Source organism: Rhinopithecus roxellana, chromosome 17, assembly GCF_007565055.1.
Source record: "Rhinopithecus roxellana isolate Shanxi Qingling chromosome 17, ASM756505v1, whole genome shotgun sequence".
Classification (NCBI taxonomy): domain Eukaryota; kingdom Metazoa; phylum Chordata; class Mammalia; order Primates; family Cercopithecidae; genus Rhinopithecus; species Rhinopithecus roxellana.
Window position 1 is genome coordinate 81,515,517 of NC_044565.1, and position 13,756 is coordinate 81,529,272.

General features: G+C 35.9%; 1 protein-coding gene across 4 annotated transcripts in view; it reads right to left on the reverse strand.

Annotated features, from left to right (window-relative positions):
* The window catches only part of MAP4K3 (mitogen-activated protein kinase kinase kinase kinase 3), a 186,869-nt gene that overhangs the window by 86,531 nt on the left and 86,582 nt on the right, over positions 1–13,756 (reverse strand). For all 4 annotated transcript variants that reach the window (XM_030921605.1, XM_030921604.1, XM_010364146.2 and 1 more), the window contains exon 4: positions 5,828–5,892. Coding sequence is in view for 3 of the 4 variants with exons in the window: in XM_030921604.1 (XP_030777464.1) it covers positions 5,828–5,892 (65 nt within the window). In the remaining variant the exon portion in view is untranslated. The remainder of the gene's footprint in view (positions 1–5,827; positions 5,893–13,756) is intronic.

Below are 13,756 nucleotides of genomic sequence, written 5' to 3' on the forward strand. Positions count from 1 at the left end.
CAAAAAAAGAAAGTTAATACTCATAAAATTAGTCAATGCATGTTTTTCAATATATAATAAAGTTTTGCAAGTTTAAGCAACAGACTTAATATACCTAAACAATTCTACTGAAATGTAAGCTAGGACTACAGGCCTGAATTACTGTCTTACTGTGCCTGGCTCCAGTTTTTGCTTTTTTTTTTTTTTGAGAAAGGGTCTCATTATGTCACTCAGGCTGGAATGTAGTGGTGCGATCACAGCTCACTGCAGCCTCGACCTCCTGGGCTCAAGTGATCCTCCCACATCAGCCTCCTGAGTGGCTGGGGGAACAGGTGCACGCCACCACACCTGGCTAGTTTTTTATTTTTTGCAGAGATGGGGTCTCATTATCTTGCCCAGGCTGGTCTTGAATTTCTGGGCTCAAGCAATCTTTCCGCCTTAGCCTCCTGAAGTGCTGGAATTACAGGTTTGGGCCACTGTGTCCAGCCAAGTTTTTGCTTTTTAAAAATCTGACTTGCTCATCGTTGTATCTCTAGTGTGCAGAACAGTGCCTGGCACAGAAAAGCAGCCCAATAAATATTTATGGAATGGAAGAATGAAGTAGTCACTGAAATTAATTATATTCTCATTTTTATATCTCATTCATCAATATAATCTCTTAAAACATCAAAAGAAAAGATGTCCAACAGGTTTACCTAGTTTTTATTAAAGCTTTTCAACTGACGTAGAACATGTATTATGACTAGTTTTAAATCAATACTTTTTATAAAAATACTAGCCAGATAGTTATAAAATTAACATATGTTCGCTCTAAAAAGTTCCAATCAATAGAAAAGTTAGGAAATTAAAAGTCTCTTCTTTATCCAAAATGTTACTCAACAGTAAGCAATACCAATAGTTTGGTCTATAATATACCAGATGATTTTAAACAGACATTTAATAAACTACATGTATCTCAGAAACACATAAGTGGAATCATATTACAACATACAATTCTGAAACCTACTCTTTTCACTTATGATGAACATCTTTACATCAATACACAGGTCTTAATCTTATAAATAATATTTCCTGTGTGTGCATCTGCTAAGTCCCTCCAGAACTCATGCTGAAACTTAATCTCAAAGAGGCAGGACTCTGAGGAGGAGATTAGGTCACGAGTGCTCCTCCCTTGTGAATGAGATTAAGACTCCTAATAAAAGAGACTTCAGGCAGTGTCCACTCTTTTTTGCCCTTCCATCTCTTCTGCCATGTGAGGACACTGTGTGCACTCTATGAGAAATGGGTCTTTGCCTGACACCAAACCTGTTGGCACCTTGATCTTGCACTTCCCAGCCTCCAGAGCTGTGAGAAATAAATTTCTGTTGTTTATAAATTAACCAGTCTCAGGCATTTTGGTATAGCAGCACAAACAGAGCATCTGTACACTATAAAATAGTTTTCTTTTTCACTATTAAATCACTGTAGAATAAAGAAATACATTAAGTGGGAGAGACTATCCTAGAAATTAAATTAAATTCCAAAGATAGAAACCTTGGCTAGATAGTAAACTCACACTTAAAAAAACTTAACAGATTTGTAAACATGTTTAGTTTGGAGTACTTGTGGTATTTCACAATTATGAAAGAGAGAAATCTATTCCACTTAGATTATTTTAAGGACAGGGTTGGATTTAAATGTCTATGGATAAACCATATAACTTATTTCTGTGGTTTCCAAGCCCACACACATTCAGTAAGATACACCTCCTTGAGATTTCTGTTTCTCTAATACAATAAATAAGATAATCTGAAAACCCCGAAAATAACACTTAGAAGTGAAAGGCAAATTTTTTTTCAGAAATAACCTTTTCAATTACTAGCTAAGTTTACAAATAGTAAGATACCTTCCCAAGAGACAAAAACAAAAACTGAAATGAAAAATAGAAGGTAAAACTGTGAAAGAATATTCTAGCTTTCTCTTAGGGGAAGGTCAATCTTGGTAAGCTAGGGCTTTAGCATTATCCTTTACATGGTACGGAAGACAAGGACCTAGGTCTGCAGAAGAGCTAAAACAAACACCCATATACAACTAGAACCCTCAGAGGGCTACATCCTCATTCAAGGTGTAGACAAGCACAGAAGATAACTAGGGATTCTGGCTGTTATAGGGATGGAGGAAAAATGCCTCCTCTTAGAATTTGCCACCATAGGCTTCCTTATTCAGGTTGAGCGTTCAAATATATATTGGAAACAATGAGGTCACTAGGATCCCAGAAAAAAAAAAAAAAAAAACCCAAAAACAAAAAACAAAACTCTGGAAGGACACACCTTCAAATGCCACACAGAATTCCCACCGAAAAACCTCACTAACGATGATCTCAAAATCCAAAATTATAAAATACGTGAGAAAATAATTAACCATAAAGATATAATGGGTTGTGGAAAGTTGTTAAAGAACAACATTAAATGAACAAACACAAAAAGCTCAATGGAAAATAGAAAAAAAATCCTCCTGTGTTGGAACAATAAAAGGTTCTACTGTTAGTTCTTCAAAGTAAAAGTAAACAAAAGTTAAAGGGGAAACCTCACAAGCACTAGGGTTATTAAAATAACTTCCCCTTCATCAAATAAATTATTCCCTTCATCAGATAAATTATTCTCTCTATATAATGACAATGTGATAAAACTGAGGCAGAAGAGAGAGACACATAAATGGAGGTACATGTCCTATATGACCGTGCAAGTATACAACACTATAGACTAGCCAAAGAGTATTACGCATCGCCATGAAAAGGTTATTTGGTGAAAAACTAGGTGCAGCCAAAAGAGTGAACACACAGAAAGATAGGATTTGGGGTTTTGTATATGCATATGAATCCCCAGTATTCATGTATGAGAACCTCCAAGGGTACCTGAAAACTGCCATTTTTTCCCACTGACCCAGTTGCTAACCAGTATAAATAAATCAGTATTGACGAATTCACATTACTTTGTTACTTCTACCAGTTAGGTTAAAATGGAATGGTAAGAATCATGACAACCTATTTGTGTAACTAAACTGGTCTTGCTTCTTAAGGAAGAAAGCAAAATCAGACACCTAAGACCAATCATATGGATATGTGATGAAATCACTAAACAATCTGAGAATGACTAAAAAAAGGTATGCCTTGAAAACTAAAGATGTAAAAGTAGGAATGAAAACTGTAAGAACAAGACACAAAGGAAAAAATAATGGAGGGAGATGTAAAATAGAACTAAATAATTTCTAGACATGAAAATATATGGTAACCAAAAATAAAATTTAATGGATGTTCTAATACAGCTATAAAATCAGTGAAATGGAAGATCGATATGAGTATCTCTGGTGCTCTCCTGAAGGACAAAAAAGTGGTAAATAGGAAATTGAGTTGAAGAGACATGAAGATCTAATGTACATCTAACTAAGATTCTAAGGGAGAGATTGCAGATTGGGGGAGAAAATATTTGAAGAGATAACAATTGATAATTGTCCAGATATGATAAAAGAGCAAAACTGAGGTAAGCCTGTTAAGTCCTAAGCAGAAAAAGTAAAAATAAACCCATTCTTAGGCACCAGAAACACCAGAAATTAAGAGAAAAAGACTAAAAGCAATTAGAGATAAGAACAGATAACCTGCAAAGGATCAATAATTAGACTGACAGAAGGTTCTAACAACTATAGAATCTAAAAGACAATGGCCCACCTTCTTCAAAATGCTGAAAGAAAATACCTGTCAACCTAGAAAATACCTATCTATACCCACTTAAATGATCAACAGATAGTAAGGGTCAAACACTGAGGAAGTTTACCACTAAAATATTGCTGAAAAAACTTCAGGAGGCTGGGCATAGTGGCTCATGCCTGTAATCCTAGCACTTTGGGAGGCTGAGGCAGGCAGATCACAAGGTCAGGAGTTCGAGACCAGCCTGGCCAACATGGTGAAACTCCATCTCTACTAAAAATACAAAAATTAGCTGGCGTGGTAGCGGGCGCCTGTAGTCCCAGCTACTCGGGAGGCTGAGGCAGAAGAATTGCTTGAACCCGGGAGGTGGAGGTTGCAGTGAGCCGAGATCGCGCCACTGCACTCCAGCCTGGGCGACAGAGCAAGACTCTGCTTAAAGAAAACAAACAAACAAACAAACAAACAAAAAAAACTTCAGGAAAAGGGAAATTAAGCCAATTAGGAAGGGAATCAATAGTAGAGAAATTCACCCAAATTCCAACCAAAAAAAAGGGCACGGGAATAGCCATTTGAATTTCTAACAGAAATCACAAGCTTCTAGAAATATTATTTGTTTTGTAATATAAAATAATGCCAAATATCTCATCATTTTCACTGAATCTTTGAAATCAAAATGACACAAAGAAAAGTTTCTCAAATATTCATTAAACAACTATACTTAATCAAAAGTATGCTTAAAAAGTAACTTTTCATAAAGCAGAAATGTTCTCATACTCCTTCACCTGGTCTTCAAGGCTCTCCCTATCCAACTCCACGCCCACACCGACAGGAGTGATCACACGAGTCACGCCTTCATGTCACTGTACCAAGGCTTCATCTCCGAAAATGCACTTCTTCGTCTTATTATTATTATTATTATTACTACTTTGAGACGGAGTCTCGTTCTGTTGCCCAGGCTGCAGTCCAATGGTGCGATCTCAGCTCACGGCAACCTCCGCCTCCCAGGTTCAAGCAATTCTCCCGCCGCAGCTTCCCGAGTAGCTGGGATTACAGGTACTTGCCATCATGCCCAGCTAATTTTTGTATTTTTGTAGAAACGGGGTTTCACCATGTTGGCCAGGCTGGTCTTAGACTCCCGACCTCAGGTGATCTACCTGCCTCAGCCTCTCAAAGTGTTGGAATTAAGGGCATGAGTCACTGCACCTGGCCCTTGTCTTTTTTCTACCCAGTTTACCTATCTTTTCAAGACCAATGTAAATAGCTCATTTTCTTTATTAAGCTTTCTAAAATGATTCCAGAAAATCCATCATTTTCTTTTTCCTATTCCAACTGTAATTAGCAGCCCAGTAAAATACTATTATGTCAATATTTAGGTTAAGTAAAACCTGTGCCAAGAAGACAAAGTGAAATTAAGTAAAATAGAAACAGTAAAATTCTGGCCCAAAGAGTCTTACATGTCTGCTTTAGTGCAATTTGCCCCTCAAAATACTTAAGTGGTCCCACACTAGAAAACAGAAGCCCGAATTCTATGACAAAATGAGAAAAAAGGTCCAAAATATTTTCTCAGAAAATAGACAGGATTTTATTTTACATTAATCAAAAGCCTAATCTGTAGTTTGTGACAATAATCCACCAACAGAAACAGAAAAGGAAGAAAAAGAAAAGGCTGTTTATTTTACTTTACAAATCTCTCTTATATACTCCTTGAATTCCCAGTGAAAAATGTTTTAATCATTTTTTAATTCCTCAGAATCTAGCAGTATCTAAGAGAATAAACATTTAATTGATATTTCTTCAATACATGAGAACAAAATAAATCTTTCTATTATCACTACTCATGTATACACTGGATATTTTACCGGCTTAGCATTAACCAGCAAAGCCCTTGCATTTTTACAGGTCTGAGTTTAAATTTTTGAAATAACTACAATATGCCTCTTCAGAATTAGCAAATAATTCAAATGCATTTAATTTTCCAACTTGTAAATTATAGTAAAGATTCCTCCTTTCTTCCATATATATCTAAAATACCTTTATATATCCAAACAATATAATGATAAAACATAGCTTGCTTTCCTTAAGATAATGTTGATGTTTTAATATAGTAAATAACTGTATTTTAAGAAATTCAACCTAATCCCTACAAAAATACAACTTTGGTCTTACCGTGATAAATATCCTGTAAAGAACCACCTCCACAAAACTCCATGCAAATCCAAAGCTTATCTCGCCTATAAAGAGAAAAGAAGCATGTATCATATTTTCATGATTAAAACTGTCTGTGTGGGGTAACAAGTATTTTAAGGTTGTAAGCTATAACACTGCAAAACAACAAAAGCAACGTGTTATCTTTAAAATAACTAATTAATCTTTATGAGTAAATGAATTACTTTATATAATGTGTTACTATAATCCAACCTGAGGTTTTAAACTTATAATACATCATTTGTTGGATACAAAGCTGTCATCAGGCACGTCCAAATAATGAAAATATTTCCCTTTAGTTAAAAACTTCTCCTCCCCAACAGTTTATACATCTACCCAGATTCTTCACAGACAAATGGCAATAAATCTCAAAGTATACTACTTTGATAGCACTCTCATCAACAAAACAGGCAAAATATAAATGTTAGCTTCATATTTAGATTCAACAATGATTTTTCCAAAATACTCTTAAAATTTTTCACTCACTTCTCTTTAGATAGCACTTCTCTCTCATATTCAAATTATAAGCTGTTGTAACCACATAGTCATAGGAGAAATAATCAGCAGTGATTTATATAGCTTATTCCTTTGTTCAGTCATTCATTACTTAATCTCTTAAAATGTACCAGGAAATGTACTATTTGTGGTACAGAGATGGGATAGAAAATCTCTGAACTCAGCAAGCTCTAATGCAGAAGAAAGATTCTACCTAAATACATGTCTGTCTCTCTCACCACTGCCTTCTCAGTGTCTAGAAGAATATCCAGCAAATAAATATTTGTTCCATAAATGAATGAATGCATGAGTAACTGAAAGAATAAACATATCGAATTAGACTGAGGTCAGGAAAATATGGCCAGCGAACCAAATCTAGCCTGCTGCCTGATTTTATATACCTCTGCAACTATGAATCATTTTCCTACTTTAAAATGGTTGGGAATGGTTCTGTTACTTGTAACTAAAATTAATACATAAAATGGTTGAGAAAATAATAAAAATAATAATATTTCTTGACACATGATTACATGAAATCAAATTTTAGTGCCAATAAATAAATTTTCATTGGAACACAGTCGTACTCATTTATTTCTATACTGCCTATGGCTGCTTTCGCGCTAGAAGAGCTGAGTAGTCGTGACAGAGACCATGTAAGCCCACAACGCCTAAAATATTTACTATGTATCCCTTTACGTAGACGAAGTCTGCTGACTTGGGTTAGATCATAATTTGATTAATGCATAATCCAGGCATGTATAAAGTACTGTGGGAACCCAGAGATGAAAATACCTAGGAAAATGAATGGAAAATTTTAGGGAGGAGAAAACATTTGAATTAGGTCTTGAAATTAAAGTAGAAATTTGCCAGGGAGAGACAGGAAGGGACCTGTGTAAAAGAATGAAAACTTGAAAGAAATGCACATGTGGCAGACTGTGGGTAATTTAGTGTGAGTTGAAGAAAGACTGCCTGAAGGGACAGCAGCAGGAAATAAACCTAGAATAGGCTGGGTCACACTGTGAAACAATCCTTTGTTTACAAACTTTTCAGTTTAGTTACCTTCCTGTAGATAATCTCTAGTCGGTCCTTGTCTCTCTTAAAATGTGGCATCAAAATCAAGTACTAAGATTCTGAGTGTTACATGAACAAAACATTAAAAAGTGGAGATGCTGAGCCGGGCCCAGTGGCTCACACCTGTAATCCCAGTAACTCAGGAGGCTGAGGGAAGAGGATTTCTTGAGGTCAACAGTTTGGGACCAGCCTGGGCAACACAGTGAGACTCTCATTTCTTAAAAAACAAACAAAAAAAACTTAGCCAGGAGAAGTGGTGCATACCTGTAGTCCCACCTACTCCGGAAGCTGAGGTGGGGGGGGGGGGGGGGGCGGCGGCATTATTTGAGCCCAGGAGTTCAAAGTTATAGTGAGCTATAATAGTGCCACCACACTCCAGCCTGGGTGACCGATCAAGATCTGAATCTTTAAAAAAAAAAAAAAAAAAAAAAAGGCAGAGATGCTAGAGATGCTTCTATCAGCCATAGGTCACATATGGTTGACAGTAGTGGAATTAGCCAGACCTAAGAGGTGAGCTGACTTGACTGCAGTGGACAAGGCAGCAAACAAAAGAGAGCACAAGCTATCAGAGTGCAAAGGTCAATGAACTTAAGAGTATGAAGTAGCAAGGTATCATGGTTCTAGAAGGTAATGCTATAAAGAGAGTGAAGCCCAAAATAAAACTGAAGCCATCCAGGATCTGCAATTCACAGGTGGTCCACATAACAATGAAATTGAAGCATATAGCTGATAAAAAATTTGTTTTAATTTCTAATATGGTAAATACCAATAGATATAACTTACATAAATATGTGCCAACTGCCCAGTGGCCTGGTATTAAGAACTTTCAGAATGGATGTCTGAGACTGGCAGATGTGTGGTCTTTCTAATCCCCCAGAGAATGTAACCACTGTCTCCTTTATTTGATCACTGTATTTCTATTAACTTAGCTGAAAGCTATCGTTAACTTCTCAGCAACTACACGAAGCTGCTAGTTTACTGTCTGTAGTCAGTCAAAACCTCTGGATCTTTATAAAACAAAAGGCAGACCAGTTCTCTCTCCAGTTTCTATTTGTCTGTCTGGTTCAATGAAACTAAGCACAGGATTTTTTCTTATTAGTTAAATCCTATACTTTAAAAAAAATTAGTAGTTTTGATTCATATCCCTTTGTTTCTGACAGGTGTCTTATTAGCTTTCCCAGCATAACACTTTAAAATGGTTCAGCAAAGAAAGCATAACACACATTGCATTAGGTTTAATTCACACCCTTGAGGCAGTGAGCTAATTTTTTAAAGAATCCTAGTTGGAAATATACCTCTCCACTCCTGCTCCCAACCCCCAGAATCCAGAAGCAGTTGGTTAGCATCTGAAAGAACCTAAATCAGGAGTCTACCCTCTAGAGGTAGCAACTGGAAGAACTTGGCTTATAAACTATTTTAATCTGTACTAGTGGGTTTACTAATGAGCTTAAGTAATATTATAAATATTTTTAAAACATGAATGACACTCTATGTAGATTACTTAGAATTACCATTTGGCATTTCTCTGCCTCTGCCTTAGGTATAAAGACTCTGGGAAGTCAACAATATTTGGAATGCTGCTTAGGCTCCAATTTGGATATACCTAGAATGCAGGATTCCATAGCCTGATCTCTCTAGGTTAGTTGAATCCTTCCTCTAGAAGATTGGTTCTCAAAGTGTGATCTGGGGGTCACATGAGAGTCCCCGAGACATTTTCAGGGGGCCACCAAGGTCAAAACTATTTTTATTAACACTAAGAAATTATTTGCTCTTTACATTCTCTTTCTCTCATGAGAGCACAGTGGAGTTTTCCAGAGACTACATGAAGTGTGAAAATGATGTCATCCCTTACAGCTACTGGAATACAAGCTTATATGTTGTATTCTCGAGTTTTAAAAATGTCTCAGCTTTAATTTCTAATATGGTAAATATCAATAGATATAATTCATATAAAACATAAGCTCTCTTGGGGTACTAAGCAATTTTTAAGAGTATAAAATAAAGAGGTTCTATGACCAACCATAGCTCTAAAATATCTTCACATCTGCCACAAGTGAATCTTTCATGCTAAATGACAGCCTAGAGTTCTCAAGATGCAGGCAACTAAGACTTTACACAGCTTACTGTTTTGGGGTCTGCTTAGGATTAATAAAACAACATGTAAACTGCTTAGTAAAGGACCTGGAATACAGCACAATAAATGTAAGCTGTTTTCTACTCCCTTTGTTATTATTTATCTTGTAGTATACAAGTCATCTTCATTTAAGTGTAGTGTAACTTAAATTAACTTGTAGTGTAGTGTAGTGTAACTTAAATTAACTTGTAAATTAACTTATAGATGTTTAAGTCATCTTAAATTGCTCCTGGAACTCAGTGAAAGTATAAATAAATAAATAAATAAAGTCATGCTAATCACAACTTCTTTAAGTGGTCACTAATTATCTGATTAATAATTTATCCCAGAGCTTTGCTAGTGACTGACGAGTGATATCAACTTTAATAGTCTGTACTTTCTAGAAACCAACTTTTCCCCTTAATCTCTGATACCTCTTCTGTTTGTCAATACTCACTGCTAATGGACTACCATCACATTTGCTGAATTTTCAATATGAGATATAATTTACATAAATCTAAAAGCGTCTAAAAATTTAAGGTGTCTAGCTGCTTTATAATTATCTACTCACCATCTTGTGTTTCAATTCTATCTTAATAGTGTTTTTCCTACCCCTTCCAGTTTGAAAACAATTTTCCTTACTAGAGAAAATGAATGCAGGAAATGAGTTCTTGCTTTTTACATATTTCAATATGACACTACCTTCTACTTGAAGTTGGTCTATTCTCTTTTCTCCCTTTGCTTAAATATACAATTTTCTATTCATCTTACGTAAAATGACTTTCCAGTTTATATACAGGAAAAAAAAAAATCAGGACTATATAGTAATACTTTTTAAGCTGCCTAAAATACTTTACTTTTATAATATTCTATTTAGTTAGAGTCTAGTATTATCAAAAAAGCTTGAGTAGTCATAGTCTATTAGAGAAATGACTTTCATCTGTCCCATGAACATCTTTCTTACAATGATAAATCTACATTTGCTTTTGGTCATTCACCAAGCCATATGCCTAACAGGAAAGGATTTGAGTCAATCCGCCCATTTTATGCAGGTCAGTTATAAAATCTTTGTCCCTAGGTATCTGAACTGAAATAAAATTAATCACTGAGGTAAATGTTCAATGTTATCAGTATTTATGTCCTGACTCAACAATCCTTAGAATTCTATTTTCTCATTTTGTAAAATTATCTATCTTACAAGAAACAGAAAAATAAGTAGAGGGAGAAAAGTTAACTATTTTGATGTCTACCAGAACATACAGGGACCAAAATTCTAATAGCTATTTTATGGTTCTGAAATTCTTATAATTCCTAAAACACACTTTTTAATCTTCCCACATTTTGTAACACATCACAGACTTAAAACTAACCAAACTATGTATATTTATGTATTTTTCTCAAATATAGCATAACTTGAAAAGCAAAATAAAATGTGACCAAGACCACTGAGAATCAGCAACTCTCGATTATCTGCCTGAAGTTGGCACACTGAGTCATCCTCCCTGGGAGAGGATGGGTAGCTATCTCTACACTGCAGTCCCCTGATTCCTGTACTAGATGTGAGCTATTGTCTTGCTGACCAAAGCAATGGCTATTCCACTATATTCAGCAAAACAATTCAACCTTAATCATCAATGAGAAAAACAGAAAGTTTAATAACTGCTAGATGTTTTAATATAGAATAACTTATTTAATGTGAAGAAAATTTAAACCTTTTTTGGTTCATTTAAAAATTACTAATAAGCAAAAATTATTGCATTCCAAATTTATACCATCTCCTTTCCCTTTAATAATGAGAGGTAAGGATGCTGTACCTGGGGGATACAGGCTGATCTATTTCTCTATCATTATACTTCCAAAGTGTGGGCCACTGAACATCAATCCTACGTGAAATACGCTTCCAGAAAGAAACCACTGTATAGTTAAATCAGTTTTTTAAAATATCACTTAGTCTCTTCTTGGAAATTAGCAAGGCCACTGGTATATTAAAGGCTCTGGGAAATCCTGTAGTAAGCAGGTGGTTGGAGAGAGGAGGGAGAAGGGAAGAAAAGGGAGGGTAACAAAATGGAAGGACGAAGGGTACCAGAAAGAAGATAAAGTAATGGGAAGAGGCGGAGGAAGGGAAAAAAGAGTGGAAGGGGGATGGGGCAAGTTGAGAGGGGGAAGAGATGGAGGAGAAAGAAAAAGAAGAAATAAAACTTCTAATTCTGTTTAGTTTACTATTTACCCAAATTATTTTTTCAATACACTCACTTTTTTACAAAACACATATTTGTATCCCTCAGAACTAATGATCTGTGGAAAACATCCTAGCAATACTGGTAAAGGAAGGTATCTAACTCCACCAAAGTTTTTTTGCTTAGAGCAGTGGTTCTTAACTGGGAGTGATTCTGTCCCCCAAGGAACATTTGAAAAAGTCTGGATACATATTTGGTTGTCACAACTGGGGGAGGGGGTGCTACTGGTAACTAACAGACGAAAGGGGTACTAATATTAACAACTATCCTACAATGCACAGGACCACTTCCCACAACAAAAAAAGTATCTGGCCTCAAGTGTTGATAGTGCCAAAGGTGAGAAATCCTGGCTTAAACAAATAACAAATTAACATCAACTTTAAGATATATTCCTAATTCCTCTCAAAAACAGAAAAGGACATTAACAGAAAACTGATAAAATCCGAGTAAGCATACTGAGTTTAGCTAATAGTATCACACCAATGTTAATACTGTAGTTGTGAAAAGTGTGCCATGGTTGCGTAAGATGTAAACATCAGAGAAAGCTGAGTGAAGGAAATACTCTGTACTATTTGCAGCTTTTCGTAAAAGTAGAATATTCCTAAATTAGAAAGTTCCCTTTTTTTAAAAGCAAGAGTAGCTGGGTATAAAGTGACTTCACTGTAATCTTTAATCTCATATTCTAAGTATTCAAAAAGACATTCACAAATATATTTCGAGTTAAGATCCAGTTGTTTCCCTTCTCAGCACTGTCTTTGGCTCTAGAAAAAAAAATTTTCCCCAGTTTTATATAACTCAAGAGACCAACATCTCTTTCCAGGATTACTGTGATAAATACACTGTAATTAGTTTAAATTGCCTGTTTTATTCCCCTCCACCCTAGGTCCATCCTCCATAGAATATACTAACTGTTAAAATCTTTCAGCCAGTATGCTCAGTCCTTGTAGGTCCTAATTAAGGCATAAAAGATTCCTTTTTGCCTGTTATCTCCACAACCTTATCTACTCCAACTACACTCAGCCCTCTGGAGGCCACCGGTCCAGCACCTGTGGGGTTCAACCAAACACAGGTTCACCTAACCGGAGACTGAAAATTTTCAGAGGGGAAAAAATAAAAATAACACAACAATAAAAATAACACAAATTAATAAATTATTACACTATTTACGCAGCATTTACACTGTGTTAGGTACCATGTGTCACCTAGAGATAATTTTGAATTGAAGGATGTGCACAGCTATGCCACTTTATATGAGGGACTTGAGCATTCATGGGTTTTGGTATCCACTGGGGTTCTGGAACCAATCCCTGCACATACTGAGAAGTAACTATGTACCCCCTTTTCCCTCTCAGGCTCTAATATGAGACCAGTACCTGTCTCCTGAATATGTCATAGTTTTTCATGCATGTGTTCCCTTTGCCAAAAATTCCAATTTTCTATACACATAAATATCTATCAATCTTTTAACACCCAGTATTTGGCAATTACATCATTCACAGAGCTTTCTCTGATTCCCCTACTTTGACAAAAATCAGACAGTCTATCATCCTTAGCACTTCTGTGCCTTACTTCTAAATTATTACTGCATCTAGCATATTATGTTATGATTATTTGCTCATGCCTACTTCTTCTGTTAGATTATAAGCTCCTTAAAGGGAAGGATTAGGTTTTAGATATCTTTATAACTGTGAAAATCAACGCTGCACTCTACATGCTAAGAAATAATGTATAAACACTTTGTAAATGGTGGTGATTTACATATTTAAGTTGTTATTGATGTAAAGAATGCTCATCTAAACTAGTACTCTGTACCTCAAAGGTGTATTTATTTTATTTTATTTTTGAGACAGTCTCGTTCTGCCACCCAGGCTGGAGGGCAGTGGAGCGACCTTGGCTCACTGCAACCTCTGCCTCCCGGGTTCAAGCGATTCTCCTGCCTCAGCCTCCCTAGTAGCTGGAATTACAGGCATGTGC